At 35.6% G+C, this 16,842-nt stretch overlaps 1 protein-coding gene across 2 annotated transcripts in view; it reads right to left on the minus strand.

Moving 5' to 3' along the window:
• Positions 1–1,246: 1,246 nt before the first annotated feature.
• Positions 1,247–16,842, minus strand: part of MCCC2 (methylcrotonoyl-CoA carboxylase 2) — an 86,580-nt gene continuing 70,984 nt past the window's right edge. For both annotated transcript variants that reach the window (XM_036764325.1, XM_036764318.1), the window contains 2 exons: positions 13,191–13,276; positions 1,247–2,205 (listed from right to left, as the gene is read on the minus strand). In XM_036764325.1, coding sequence (XP_036620220.1) covers positions 2,088–2,205; positions 13,191–13,276 — 204 coding nt within the window. In that variant the 3' untranslated portion in view covers positions 1,247–2,087. The remainder of the gene's footprint in view (positions 2,206–13,190; positions 13,277–16,842) is intronic.

The raw sequence follows: 16,842 nt of genomic DNA on the forward strand, positions 1-16,842 counted from the left end.
ATTCCATCTTGGGCATAGGGATATTAAAGGTTGGACTACTAGATATACTTTGATATACTAGATATACTTTTGCTCTGGAAATATTTGTTGAAAAAATGAGCAAAGTTATGATCTCATTTTTAATATCCAATGGCTTCTACAGATGTAGAGAATTTTCTTCTTTTGGATAAATGAATTCTAAGTTGAGAAACAAGGGAATTAGAAAAAAATAATCTTGTCTTTTCTAATCTATAAGTAAACAGGAAGATGATGCAAATTAATTTCATAACCTAACATTTCAAGTTTTATATACTACCTGAAGTGGTGTGTATACATTTTTTTTAAAATTCACATTTATAATAAAAGGAGCAAAAAAACCCTCATATTTTTGCTTAGATTATTAAATATATTTATTGACACAAGAAAATACCCAGAACAGATCTTTACGCTTTGGACAATGAAACAATGTAAATGTCTCATGTATCTGGTGATGGGTGGTAAATACATGGCAAAAGTATCACCCAAATCTCCCAATGTCTTTAAGAAAATGTAGTATCCATTTGTTTTCTTAAATAAAATCACCAAATCATAATTCATTTTCTGATGCAACTGCAAAATTGGTCATATATTCTCTTACATACATATACACACATACACACACACACACACACACACACACACGAGGTAGCCAGGAAAACCTAGGCTTAAGTCCTACCTCTTGCACATGCTGGATGTGACCTCTCAGAACCCTACTCAACTCTCTAAGACTACAGATTACAGAGATGTTTGCCTACATTGGTAAAGGAAAATTTCCTCATTTTTTTTAGTTCCTTATGCCAGTAAAATCACAAGTTCTATTCATATTCTGATTATTTTGGAAAGACAGAGATTAGACCTGTGATTTCACTAGTATAGAGAATACCAAAGTAAGAAAGCTCTCTGTCAATGCAGGTGGACACCTTCTCTACAAACTATAGTCTCAGACCATCACCTAGGGGGCAACTTGCCCAGGATCACATAGCCAGTATGGATCAGTCAGACTTGAGTCCAGGTCTTCCTGGTTCTGGGACCAGCTCCCAATTTATTTGGTGCTTTAAGTTTTGGCGTGCTTTACATACACTATCTCATTTGAACGTTACAATAATCCTGCGAAATGTTACTAACATCCTCATTTTACAGATAATGAAACTGAGTATAGACATATTGCTTAAAAAATATTGTTGCTTTAAAATTTACACCAACTTCTAAAAATGAAGACTCTGAATTGTGAAGATGTATTACAGTATATTCGGTAATAATTATATACTTTTGTAGGAAAAAAATTACTTGAGTGTAACAAATCAGATCTATCCAAATATGACATGTACCATATAACAATATTCTAATGTCATCAATTTTATTAGGAAAAACAGTCTGTAGTTGTTAGGTTTCATTTTTTAAAATCACTTAAATTTAAAGTTACAGTGACAAAGAAAAATCAAAATCCCATGGCATATGATTTTTCATTATTAGTTTTACAATATTATCAAAACTGAGAAACTATTCATTTCTGTGAAGATAAAGGCTTAAATAATACACTACAGAATGCCTGGTTTATGTAGATGATTCTTTCTTACAGAATTCAAAACATGTGATTTCTAAATCACTGATTTATGCCTAGATGGTCTGGATGGTCATTTAATCCAACCCCTCTTGAGGAAAGTGAAGCCCAGAGATATCAAGTGGCTTGCCCAAAGTTACAGTTTGTAAATGGCAGATGAATGATTTATCAAATAACATGAAGTATATTACTTCATTTATCCTCACAAGATATCTATGAAAGAAGTAGGTTTCATACACTGTTATCTGTTTTAAATGATGAACCTGAGGCCTAGAGAGGCCACTCAAGGAAAGCCCAAAGTACATTTAGATTCACTGAATAAGGATACTCACTAAAATATTTTTAGAAGAGTCTGTTTGACAATCAAACGCAATACATATATTTTTTTAAAATAACTCACAGGTATTGAATTTTTACTGCACCATTATATTAAAAATGTCTGAACTTTTAAGGCCCCTAATTTGTATTCTTTAATTAAAAACCCAGAGTAAAACTTTCTACAATTCTGTTACATCCTGAAAAGTCCAAAGTCGGTCTTCTCAATTGGGGCATTGAGTGTCGCACTAATACTGAGACCCAGGACTAGTCTGGTATCAGCTGGGTCAATAATTCCATCATCCCACAGCCTGAAAGAGAAGAAATCATACATCACAAATAAGAACATCACCAAAGCTATTAACGATATATAAAGCTACAGGGATAATTTTCTTGCCATCACTTCCCAACATCATCCCACTGGTCAGCATCTGTATGGCATTCTCACTGTTTACATTAGCAATTTTAAGTAAAACATAAAACAATTGAACAATATTTCTAGGAGAACATTTCCTTTTTCCAAGAATTAAATTTCTTCTGCCAGAGGGCTATGAAAATGTGCATACCCTTTGACCCAGCAATACCACTTCAAGGGCTGTACTCCAAAGAGATCATAAAAATGGGAAAAGGACCCACATGTACAAAAATATTTATAGCCACTCCTTTTGTGGTGGCCAAGGACTAGAAATTGAAGAGATGCCCATCAATTGGGGAATGGCTAAACAAGTTGCGACATATGGATGTAATGGAATACTATTGTGCTATAAGAAATAACGAACAGATGGACTTCAGAAAAACCTGGAAATATTTATATGAAATGATGCTGAGTGAAGTAAGCAGAACCAAAACATCATAGACAATAACAGCCACAGTGTGCAATGACTGACTTTGATAGACGTAGTTCTTCTCAGAATGCAGGGCCCTAAAACAATTCCAAAAGACTCACAATGGAAAATGCCATCCACATCCAGAAAAAGAAATATGGAGTCTGAATGCAGATAGAAACAGACTACTTTCTTTTCTTGTTTTGTTTTGTTTTACGTTATTCTTTCTCATGGTTACTCCCATTCATTCTAATTCTTCTATATAACATGACTAATGTGAAAATATGTTTAATGGAAATGTATATGTAGAGCCTATATAGGATGGCATGCCATCTTGGAGAGGGGAAGGAAGAGAGGGGGAAAAAATTTAAAACTTATGGAAGTGAATGTTGAAAACTAAAAATAAATAAACTTATTAAAAATGAATTAAATGTTCTATTAGCACAAACCAACTAGAATTGCTTAATAACAACTTACATTTAAATTCATTTCAATGCATAAAGTATCATAACATTTTTTTTTAGTTTGTCCCCCTGTGTCTGCATGAGGATTCTCTATCCATTCATTCTCATTCGCCTTTACTCATATAACCTTAGTTAAGTGTATTCTGTGTTCTTCTGTGCTTTTTAAAATCCACATTATTTCATAAAGATTCTTCCAGAGTTCTTTGCAATCTGTATACTTGGCCACTTTAATTACTTTACAGTATTCCATTATATTAATGTACCACAATTTCTTTAACCACTCCCTGAAAGTTACAAAATTAGTCTTATGCTTTGACACAAAAATTTTTTAAGCCCTTTGTTCAAAATTCATCATAGCAGTATTATATGAAATTGGTGGGAAAAAAAAGGAAGCTACCAATTCCTGGAGTCTTCTGCATATGGATAACAAGGAAATACATGTTAAGTATCACATCCCAAGTCACTAAAGAAATTAATACTAAGGATGAGGCAAGAAACTACTCACTATAATGGTTCTCAAAATATTCTGCCAAAGCCTTCATTTTCAAAAAGGCAGCTATCTGCAGGTAATATAAGTAGATGTATTCATGCTCACATGATCTTGCTGGGGACACAGACAAACAAAGTTGGCAAGTGCATTTAGCCAAATATTAGTCTGAAAAGTTGTCAATCATCAAGTAGTAGGCTACTACTGTTTGGAATGGAGGTTCTTAACAGATCCATGATAGGGAAAAAAACTTTATATTTAAGTGACAACTGACAAGAATAGCTGGAGTTTGAATTGGTCAGGAGATTTTTTTTCCCCAAAATGAAAACCTTCTTGTTTTAACAGCTTATTCGTCTCACAAGTTTTAGTGGCCTTAGCTTTTCAATTCCAAAAGATAAATGTTTCTAGGCAAAACAATAATTTAAAACTAACATGTTTATGGGTTGCCTACCAAAAACTCATACTAAATGAAAAGCTGACTATAGTTCAACAAGGCTGAATCTAAAGGCCAAAGGTCAGGTTGTGGAATCGGTAGCTAAAACCAAAGAGTAAATTAGATAACAGCAATCCAAGAAGATAAAAAGGGGAATCTCTGAGGATTTATTGTACCTGAGCAGTATTTTTGCTCACTTGGCATTACTGTTATACTTATAACAGTTTTTTAAACCTACTTGCTATAGAGTGAGCTTTCATTCTCCACCCCTCCCTTTTCCTAACTGATGGGATATGCTTACTTATCACTACTAAGGGGCAAGTAAGAATAAACAAGGAAAGGAAAGAAATAATGCATTCTGCTTCACCTCAGACTTCAGTCCAGAGTCTCACTTAGAAGGAAACTATTCGTTTGACTTAAAGTCAGAAAAAGGACATTAAAAAGGGATGGAAAATGAAGCTCAGACAAAACTTCGCAGTTCATGCAGTTAAAGTGAACCTTTATTTAAAAAGGAAATACATTCAATATATTAAACAGTTCAATCTGCCAAGGAAAGAAAAAGAAAAAAGACATTAAGATTAGCTTTTTAGACAAAAGCATAAGTACACATAACATATATGAATATTTACCATTTAACAAATATTTATTAAACACTTACCATGTGAGACGAGGGTATGTCTATATACACATACATATATATCACACATAGTACATATTTAATAAGTATTTGTTGAATGAATAACTGAAGACTGCATTTCTAATTGTACAGGATGTATTCTTTAGGCGTATGCATAAAGTCACACAATATATTTGCATGTATAATTACAAATATATTTATATGTGCTTGTATACATGCGTATATGTACATGTGTGCATATGAATGTTGTATAGAACCTAAGACAATGCCCATTATATAGTTGTTCATTTTTCAGTTGTGTCCAACTCTTCCTAACCCCATTTGGGATTCCTGGCAAACATATGTGTTGGCAACCAAAAATGGGCTCCTTAGCACTTAGTCAACAAATGCCTTTGACTAGTTTGGCTTTTTCCCCTGAACTGAATGCTGTTTGTATATTGGACTGGAGTAAGCTTGTCGGCCCCTTCACCTTGCTTCCCTTGCTTAAGCTGATGGAAAGAACCTGTGCTTTCCTGGTCAACCCCTTCACCTTGCTTAAGCAGACTGAAAGAACCTGTGCTTTCCCTGGCATACCTTACACCCCCACAGAAGCCGGATGGTTAAAAACAGCTTCCATTGGAGCCAGAGGCTGCCACAGCCACAGCCACAGCCACAGCCACAGCCACAGCCACAGCCACAGCTGAAGCTGAAGCAGGAGCTGTCGGTAGCAGAGCTGACCTACGGGAGGAAGCTGAACAAGGACTTGAAGCCAGTGGGTAATCTTTTTACCATAGAGGGGGAAGCATGATTTTGTTTTATACCATCATGCTTCTCTGTAGCCTCCTGGTTACTCTTGTAAGGCGTACTTATTGGGCCTGGAAGCTTTTGATCAATATGTCAAAATGGGGATGCTGGTTCATGGGTTGGTTACTGTGGAGCCTAAATACATGCTTTGATTCTTTTGCCTCCTACTTTGAGAGTTTCTTATATCCAGCGGTTCCGAACCTTTCAGACATATATATGATCCTCTTTGAGATTATAAACTCTGCCCTCCTAATACAACATACTAGTGAGGCTTGCCATTTCCTTCTCCAGTTCATTCTAAAGATGAGGAATTGAGGCAAAAAGATTAAGTGACTTGCCCAGGGTCACACAGCTAGTAAGTGTGAGAGGTCAGATTTGAACTCAGGAAGAGGAGTCTTCGTGACTCCAAACCTAACACTCTATCCATGTTTTCAGATAATGATGCACACCAAACACTTGAAAGGAGAAACTACAGGGGACTGGGAAAGGAGGCCTGGTGGAAATTTGTGTTTATGAACAGATGAATGACCCATGAAAATCAAACTTAGTGCCATAGCAATCTACAGTTATTGATGAAAAGATGGATCACAGCTGTGACTCTAATGCTAGTGCCAAGTCCTAATGTTAGTGCCTTCACTGAGATTACCTCCAATTTACCCTGCATATACCTTGTATGTACATACTTATTCGCATATTGTCTCCCCCATTAGACTCTGAGCTCCTTGAAGGCAGACACTGTTTCTGACTTTCTCTGTGACTTCACATTCCCAGTACAGTACTGAGTGCTTAATAAATGCTTGCTGACTGTTAACTGAAACTGGTTCGAGTGAAGATGTGCCAGAGTAGAAACCACTATTGGAAGATGATCTTTGTTTTATTTATTAAAGGCCTTAGGACTAGACTCATACTTCAATTCTTATCAAAGTAATCTTTAGATTTTATGCCAGAGCATAATTTAGCACTTTAGGTTCTATTCCCTTAATTTTATTTGTATAAAACTAAATAAGACAGGCAGTTTGTCCAGAAAAATACTCACCTGTTCATGTATTCATTCCATAGGATTGTTTGGATAAAAAGTGAAGCATGAGCCTTCTCCTATGGCTACACCTCTTTAGCCATTTTCATGGTACCTCACATATTTATATTGTGTGAGGTACCATGAAAATGATCGAATAGGTTTATGTACGCTTTAATTACAAAATAATTTAAATGGTTGGGCCTTTATGAAATTCTTGATACTATACAGAAAGCTTTTCATAATTTTTGACACTATTTTTAAAGGACTTTTTTTAAAGGGGCAATTTGCTTTTCATTATCAACCTCTAAGGTCTAGCACTAAGAAGGGGAAATACTGCTTTTTAAAGGTTATTAGTAGGTGACAGTTTTCCTCTTGTTTAAACAAACTTCCTTCAGTATCAGACCACAGCATCAATTATTAATTCACCTATTACAGTGCTATCAACAGAACATGAATCAAATCCAGGCTCATAAAACATTCATAAGTGGGAGTTTTGAAGTAACAACAGCAAATAGAAGAAAACTTCCTATATAATTTGTTAGAATGTAATTGATTAAACTCCCCCTTTGAAATAAGCAAATTAAAATAGCGCAAAGAGAACAGGGCTGGTTAATGGTGTTCATCAATAAACACTGCTCCAGGTAAGAATTTCTAATAAGATACTTGATTAAAGTTTGATCAGAAAAACAGCTAAGGAGAAGACAACTGGCATTCCACTTGAACAGCCTAATAGAACTGAAGAGAATTAATTAAGTACGCTTTGACAACAGATGAGCAAAAAGCTTTCTGCAAGATCAGGACCAACCAATCAGGACCAGGTTCCTGGTCAAACCTAAGTCTAAACAGAAGCAGAAAAACTTTTTAATCTTAGTTTCTACAGGAAAAGAAAGCTTATCAAAGCACCATTTCCTCTCACATCCTAATTCACCAAGCCACAAGCACCTAGTGATGCTTGACACAATGACAGATTGACCTGACTGTCTTTTGGGTGTCTATTTCTCTGGAAATCTGGGAAAAAACTGAAATTTTTTTATTCCTCTCCTCTGGATATAATACATTTTTTAAAAAATATTCATCTGTCTTTGAGAATTACAGTCATGCATTCCAAAGAAGTTATGATGAAAAATGCTATCTACCTCCAGAGAAAGAGCTAATGGAGTCTGAATGTAGATCTAAGCACACTTTTTTTTTTACTTTATTATTCTTGGCTTTTTAGTCTATGTTTTCTTTTGCAACATGGCTCATATGGAAATGTTCTGCATGACTGCACATGTATAATCTATATCAAATTGCTTGCCTTCTCAAGGAGAGGATGGAGGGAGAGAGGGAAAGAATATAAAACTCAAAAAAATTTTAAATGAATGTTAACAATTTTTGTTTATATGTAATTGAGGAAAATAAGAAAAATTAAATGTAAATAGAAAAAGAACTACAGTCATGCTTTAATTCTTTTGAAGAAATCTTTAGATTCTGTGCTAAAAAATAAGAAATCCTTATTTCAAAGGGGACTACTCCAAGAGACAAGAGAAATGCAAATTAGACGATGTGTCCTCACAGAAATATATCTCAACTGTACCTATCAATCCACCCACAATCATTTGTGTAAATTAATGTAGATGGCTATCCAATACACATTTTATCTTAAATCAGGGTCCCATATTCCTTCTCTGCTTCAGTGACCAGTATAAGGGAGAATAAAGAGACTTATTTATGTAGGAAGAAGAAAGAGGAATATGTATATTTCTTAAATTCAAGATAATACTCTTTTCTAAAAGGGATTTTCAATTGATGCTTGTTGTTTACTGGTGATAAATCAAGAAGAAAAACAAGCTTTTTCACCCAAATCATCTACATTGTTTATTTTCCTTTTACTCCTTCAAAAAAAATGTTAAAGTCTCTACAAGTACCTAGCTCAAAGAATAATCTAATTTTAAAAGATGCAAAAAGTTACTTTCATTTTTCATCTGCCTAAGGGATAAACACAAGACACTGAGCTTAGGGCACTCTTCATAATATTTGGAATCAGACGTTCCTAGAGCTATTCAGCAAACAGGAGGCCTTAAATAACAAGATCCTTGATTTTAGACTGTAAGAGACAAGGATAATTTATTGCCTCATTAAGAGAAGAAACAAATAGAAAAGATTGCTGCTATTCCATGAGGTAATTAAATGACAAACAGACATTGACTGTGACCAATAACCTCCTGAATTTACCTGAACCCTTGTTAACAAATTTCAATAAAGTACTCAACCAAGCTATTGTGAAAATTGTGACAAAATAAAAATCAATAATGTATGTAAAAAGAATTCAATTTTTATTTAATATTTTATTTTTCCCAATTACATGTAAAAAGAATTTTTAACATTTTTCAAAATTCTGAATTCCAAATTCTTCCTTCCCTCCCTCCTCTTCCCCCTTCTGAGATGGCAAGAAATTCGATATAGGTTATACATATGCATTCAATCTGCATTCAGACTCAATCAGCATTTTTCATCCTAAGTCCTTCAGAACTGTCTTGGATCACTGTTTTACTGAGGATAGCTAAGTTGTTCAGAGTTCATCATTGTACAATATTTCTGTTACTGTGTACAATGTTCTCCTTGTTCTGCTCAGTTCGCTCTGCGTCAGTTCATATAAGTCTTTCCAGATTTTTCTGAGAGCATCCTGCTCCTCATTTCTCATAGCACAATAGTATTCCATCAAAATCATATACCACAACTTGTTCAGCCATTCCCCAACTGATGGGCATCCTCTCAATTTCCAATTCTTTGCCACCACTAAAAACGCTGCTGTAAGTATTTTTGTACATACAGGTCCTTTTCCTTTTTGTTTTTTTAACTCTTTGGGATACAGACCTAGTAATGGTATTGCTGGGTCAAAATGTACACACAATTTTATAGCCCTTTGGATATAGACCCAAATTGTTCTCCAGAATGGGTGAATCAGTTCACAACTGCACCAATAATGAATTAGTATCTCAATTTCCCCATATCCTCTCCAACATTCGTCATTTTCCTTTTCTGTCATATTAGCCAAGCTGACAGGTGTGTGGGGTGGTACCTCAGAGTTGTTTTAATTTGTATTTCTCTAATCAATAGTGATTTAGAGACTGTGAATACTTAAAGTGCCTGTTCATATCCTTTGACTATTTATCAACTAGAGAATGACTTGTATTCTTAAAATTTGACTCAGTTCTCTATATTTCAGAAATGGGGCCTTTATCAGACAAACTTGTTGGTAAACACTTTTTCACAGTGATGATTACTGTGTACTTACCTCCATCCTATTTTCTCTGTTTATCCTACTTTCTCTCTCTTTTTACTATGTCCATCTTCAAATGTTTTCCTTCTGACACCACCTCCCCAATTCACCTTCCCTTTTATTAGCCCCACCCTTCTTCCCCTCCTGTTTTCTTGTAGGGTAAGAAAGACTTCTATACCCAAATGAGTGTGTATGTTATTTCCTCTTTCAGCCAAGTCCAAGGAAATTAAGGTTCCAGGTCCTCCCCCACTTCCCTCTCCATGGTAAAGGCTCTTTCATGTCTCTTTTATGTGAGATAATTTACTCCATTCTGCCTCTCCCTTCTCCCAGTGTATTCTTCTTTCTCATCCTTTAATTTTTTTTGTAGATATTATCCCATCATACTTGACTCATACTTGTGACTTTTTCTATATTTTCTAATTGCCCTAATAATGATAAAGTTCTTAAAGGTAACAAGTATTATCTTCCCATGTAGGAATGTAAACAGTTTAACTTTATTGAATTCCTTATGATTTCTCTTTCATTTAACCTTTTTATGAATCTCTTGAGTATTTTATTTAAGAGTCAAATATTCCAGTCAGCTCTCATCTTTTCATCAGGGATGCTTGAAAGTCCTCTATTTCATTGAATATCCATTTTTTCCTGAAGGATTACACTCAGTTTTGCTAGGTAGGTGATTCTTAGTTATAATCCTAACTCCTTTGCCCTAACCTGGGAGTTTTCATTTTGGGATCTCTTTCAGGAGGTGATTGGTAGATTCTTTCAATTTCTATTTTATCCTCTAGTTCTAGGATGTCAAGGCAGTTTTCCTTCATAATTTCCTGAAAGATGATGTCTAGGCTCTTTTTAAAATCGGGCTTTCAGGTAGTCTAGTAACTCTTAAATTATCTCTCTTTGGTCTATTTTCCATGTCAGCTATTTTTACAATGAAATGTTCACATTTTCTTCTATGTTTTTATTCTTTTGAATTTATTTATTGTTTCTTGATGTCTTGTGGAGTCATTAGCTTCCACTTGCCCAATTCTAATTTTTAAGGAATTATTTTCTGCAGAAAGCTTTTGTACCTCCTTTTACATCTGGTCAATTTTACTTTTTAAGGAGTTCTTTTCTTCAGTGAATTTTTGTACATCTTTTTCCATTTAGACAATTCTGCTTTGTAAAGAGTTCTCTTCAGTGGATTTTTGTGCCACTTTTACCACTTGGCCTATTCTGTTTTTTAAGGTGTTATTTTTTCAGTATTTTTATGCCTCCTTTGCCAAACTGTTGACGCTTTTTTCCTGATTTTCTTATACCACTCTCATTTCTTTTCCCAATATTTCCTCTATCTGTCTTATTTGATTTTTGAAATCCTTTCTGAGCTCTTCCAGGAATTCTTTTGGGGCCTGAGACCTATTCACATTTTTTTGAGGCTTTGGATGTAGCAGTTTTGATTTTGTTGTGTTCTTCTAAGTTTGTTTTCTGATCTTCCCTGTCACCATAGTAACTTTCAACAGTCAGGAGTTTTTTTTGTTTGTTTTTGGTTTTGCTCATTTTTCCAGATTATTTCTTGATTTTTACCTTGATGTTAAAGTTGGGCTCTGCAAACCAGAAGAACATTGTACACGGTACCAGCAAAATTCTGCAATGATCAACTTTGATAGATTTGACTCTTCTCAGCAATACAATGCTCTAAGACAATTCCAAAGAACTCATGACGGAAAATATTACCCACATCCAGAGAGAAAGAACTATGGAGTTTGAATGCAGATCAAAGCATACAATTTTCACCTTTTTGTTGTTTTTTTTTTCTTTCTCATGGTTTTCCCTTTTGTTCCGATTCTTCTTTCACAACATGACTAAGGTGGAAATATGTTTAACATGATTGTACGTGTATAACCTATATCAGATTGCTTGCCTCTTGGGGAGGGGAGAAGGGAAGGAGTGGGGGAGGGAGAAAAAAGTTTGGAACTCAAAATCTTATAAAAGTAAATATTGTAAATTTTCTTTACATGTAATTAGAAAAAATAAAATATTATTTAAAAAATTTTTAAACAAAGTTGGGCTCTGCTCCCAGGATGGAGGGGGCACCGTCCCAAGCTTCAGGTTTTTTTTTTGCTGCTGTTTTCAGAGCTAGTTCTTGGGATATGTAAGATTTCAGTTCTTCCAAGGTGGAATGATCTAAGGAAAGGTGCATTTACTACTCTGTTGGCTTATGCTGTGGTCTGTGAGTGACTATGTGTACCCTTTTTTTATCTTGGAACTGTAACCAAAGTCCCTGCTCCCCTGCAGCTGCAAGTTCTAGTGTGCTAGTACTCCTGCTTGCCCTGGGACCATGACCCAGGACTGCAAAATAGATCTGTCTATAGGCAATGCAACAGAGTCCTACAACCAGTGCCAACAAAGGGACCTCTGTAATCTCCTTCTGACCTGTTGTTCAACTCCCTTAATATCTGTGGGCTGAGAGCTCCAGAAGCCACTGCTGCAAATTCAATTGTCTCCAATGCCTGCTGATGTCTCGCCAGGGCATTGCCTGCACTGGACTGTGCCCTACTCCCACCACCGTGAGACAGAACTTTCCTGCAAATTTTCTACATTCTCTTGGGCTGGGAAAATTCCTTCGCCCCATCCTTTTTTGGGTTCTGGTGCTCCAGAATTCATTTTGAGGCACTATTTTAAGGTGGTCTGGAGGAGAATTTGGGAAAGCTTGGGCAAGTCCTTGTCTTTTCTCAGCTACCTTGGCTCTACCCAACCAAGAATTCTAAATTTTAAGAGAGAAAAAATTCAAATAATTTGCTCCAACTTGTCTTTACACCACAGAGCAAGAGTAAAGGACTAGAATCCCAAACTTCCTGATTCTTAGCAGAGCCCAGTAACTAAAGGCCAGTCCTCTCCTTCACTGCTGGCTATGATCCAACTGCTCTCTCAGCTATAGCAAAGGAAGGAGATGTGCACTAAGCAACCCAGAGATATTTGGGAAGGAAAAGGAGGCTTTAAAAACTAACGGAGATATTTCCACAGTAATTCATCTCCGTTATAAAGAAGATCAAAGTTTGAAAGCTTGGAAAGGAACTCAGGGGTGATCTCATTTCACAGATAAGTAAACTCAGGCCCAAAGACATTAAGCAACCTGGTCAAGGTCATGTAAGTAGTAAGTAGTGGAGCTAGGAGTGGAACACAGGTTCCCTGACTTCAAAAAGTCAGCATTCTTCCTACCATACTACCCTCAGACTGAAAGAATACAAACATATTACAGATGAGGTCTGAAAAAAGGAGCCATAGCTCCTTTTTCCTAGATTGGAAGGGGGTAGTTGTCCAAAGACAGTTTTTAGATATCATGGCCAAGTTGCCATTTCCATGATTGCTAAGATCTATGAAGCTGCTACCAAAATAGCCAGTTATAAGCAAATACCTTGCACTGGAGTAGTAAGGACTTCCTTCTTCTTCAAACCTCTTAATGATAGGCTCCTTTAAAGCAGCTTCTTCTTCACTGGAGAGCTGAAAGAAAAAGGAACTTAGGTCCATTCAATTATACTATAGGGTAGAAAGTCTCTGTTTAAAACTCTCAAGAACAAAACAGCTACACATTATAAGTAAAACAAGTTATTGTGCATTCACCCCTCATATCATTTAACTTCTCAATACTCTGATGAAATCACAGGTCTAATCATCAAAAAAAATCAACTATCTGAAACTCGACAATCTGACAACTTCATCTGTCAACAACAGCCAAGAGCTAGGAAGTACCTCACAGTGGTCTTTGAGGTTCACAGTAATAATAAAAACTTAGATTTATACAACACTAGAAAGTTTTATAAAATGAATTAAATATAATCTCATGTTGCCCCATAAGCACACAGGTTTACTAAGTTAAATAATAACAATGATAAAAATTTATCCTTTCCACTCATTACTTTAATAAATGCTTTCACTATGTTTATCAAAGAAATGAATGCAGTTTTACACACTACAATTACTACAATATCTAAAATAACTACAGGACTTCCTAAAAATTAATATTTTCACAATCTCTTAGTAACTGATTGCAAATAGATATGACAATGAGCTCTTTCCACCCAAGTTCCTGTTCACCATAACTTTCCACCTAAGAAATTAACAGCTAAAGTGCCTACTACACATAAGATAGCTTGCAGGCACAAGATGAAAAGCTGAACCTGGAGACAGAAAATCTGAGTTAGAATCTGGCCTCATATGCTTACTAGCTGTGTAACCCTGGGTAAATCACTTAACCTCTATTTGTCTCACTTTCCTCAACTGTAAAAATGGAATGATAACGGTCTTGACCTCCCAAAGTTGTTGTGAGGATCAAATTGGATAATATTTGTAGAGGACTCATCAAACCTTAAAGCTTTCTTTAAGTGCTGCCTGTTACTGCTACAAGGAATTGTGCTAGAGGCTGGGGATAGAAAAACAAAACGGTCCCTGCCCTCAAGGAACTTACATTCTACTGGGGGACACAGCAAACTAATAATAGATAAGAATAATATAATTTGAAGACAAAAAACACTAATGGGGGGGCAGGGGAAGGGCTTCAAAAGAAGCTAAGAAGTTTCAGAGGTACAAGTGAAGCAGGAGTACATTCCAGACATGAGAGATCATCTGCGCAGAAGGAAGAGAGTAGGCAATGAGAAGCCAAACTTCGGGAGCAACTAGGGGGCCAATCTGGCGGGACCAAGGCATGTGCAGAGGAAAACAACATGGAATACATCTAGAAAGCTAGGCTAATAGCCAGACAGTAAAAGCCAAGCTGCAGCATTTGTATTTTATACTAGAGGAAACAGTATAATGATAAATGTTTAACAGCTCCAGAAATAATTGTGCATGACCACACACACACACACGCACACGCATAAGTTTACTATAAATTTTACTGGTATAAAGGATGACCAGCATACAATGCACAAATAATTGTAAAATCTATAATACTCTTTATTGCAAATTCCACATGGCTAAATTGATTCTCACAGAATGCTTTTGCTGATTTTCACCAAACTCTTGTATACCATACCCAATCTAATGTTGCAAATCAACCACAATTTGACAAAAGGAGTTACATCATAATTTGCTAACTTTTTCCAATAAATTTATTGTCATTAAATCTGATACTGTGATTTACTGTTAAACTATGTCTCACCTTCATACCAATCACATTCGCTAAACTGAAACCTCTTCAGTGCTCCTGAACGCGATAATGCTAATCACTCTTTAAGCTTTTTGTACAAGTGCAGATATTGGAATATTGTTCGAGTGCAAACGCACTCAATTATGTACAAAATCCTGAAAATTACCCAAATTAATTCTGTTTTAAAATTCCACTTAAATGATCCATTTTTTTCACCAACTACTCATGGTGAAGTTCTTCATAAGTCAAAGTAGGTGGTTCTAATAAATCAAAATAATTTTAAATGATTTTATAATTTTTGTCTGACAAAAGACTTAAGTTCAATGTGTTGAATTATATTTCTAGTGACATATTCCTAGGACAAACTTTAAATATATTATTTTTACTAAATGGAATGTCTTTAAATTTATCTGATTTAATCAGATCGTCAAATTGAGATTCATGCTATCTTTAAATTTCCCAAAGTTCTTAAGGTATGTTTGAGGAATTTCTGAATCTTAGTTGATCTTAATTGCAACACTGCTGAAAGCAATGAAAATTCTTCAAGACTGTCAATCACTAAAAGAAGGTCTTGCAAAAAATTAACGTTAGTTTTTCAAAACCAGAATAATCAGAAGAACAAGCAAAATTCATAAATAATGCAGCATACACATGGCACATAGCAATAGCCACTCATAAACGACATGAAACCCATCCTAGTCCCGGTAGTCTGCTCATTTTAATAAATCCAATTTCAAGTTCTTTAGCTAAAGTTTTGAGCTCAGTTTGATTTTTACATTAGATTGGTAACAAACAGAATAAATTTTATTCAGAAATCAATGATTTAAATAGTGCCACATGATTCTTTTAATAAAATTTTCTAAGAACTTCATAGATACTCTAGATTTTCTTCCCCCCATGGTATTAGCACCATCAGGAGAAAATACAATTAAGTTCACTTTCAAATACTCATTACTAAAGCCACAATCATTTAAAGTACACAATAATGTATTGAAAATATACTCTGCTACGGTTACCATAAATTCTTTGAAAATGACAAATCACATTACCATTGCAAAGCAGGCTGAACTATGTACTAGCCATATTTAACAACTGGCTCCCTAAATCCCCGAAAAATTAATGATTGGCCAGCATACCACTGTCTAAACGAAATAGGAAGTCACTGAAAATTAATGTACACAAAGGAGTGCCATGATCAGACCTGAGCTCTGGAAAACTGTATGGAAGACATATGAGAGAAGGAAGTACTAGAAGAGAAGCCTCTAATTAGACTGCTGCAATAGTCCAGGCAAGAGATAATGAAGGTCTAAACTAAAGAAGCAGGCCATGTAAATGGAAAGAAGGAGATAGACTAGAAATGTCATAGAGGTTTCAGTCCTATCCTCCTCCTTGTGACCCCATGTGGGGTTTTCTTGGCAAAGATACCAGAAGGGTTTGCCATTTCCTTCTCCCGCTCATTTTCTAGATGAAAAAACTAAGACAAACAAGGGTCACACAGCTAGTAAGTGTCTGAGGTCACATGTGAACTCAAGAAAATGGTCTTGGTGACTCTAGGCCCAGCACTCTACACACTATGGCTCCACCTCATTGCCCTGGTCATGTGAGGTGGCTATCATGGAATAAATTCCTGTAAGAGCTGTCAAATATTTATTTTGAGAGTAAAAAAAAAATTCAATTTCACCATACTGAGTTAGGATGCAACTCACCTATAATACAGGCAGATTCCTCCTACTTGTCATGTCCTTGAAAATGTTCTAAATAGGAACATAAATCTAGAACTGAAAGGACCACAGAGGTCATCTAGTCTAATGCTCTCTTACAGTCACACAGGTAATAAATTCATTACTGATGATGAAGCACATTACCTATATGACGGAGGAGGAATGGAATCAAGGTGCAGGATGGAAAACATATTTTTTGA

The sequence above is a fragment of the Trichosurus vulpecula genome, chromosome 1, assembly GCF_011100635.1.
Source record: "Trichosurus vulpecula isolate mTriVul1 chromosome 1, mTriVul1.pri, whole genome shotgun sequence".
Lineage (NCBI taxonomy): Eukaryota > Metazoa > Chordata > Mammalia > Diprotodontia > Phalangeridae > Trichosurus > Trichosurus vulpecula.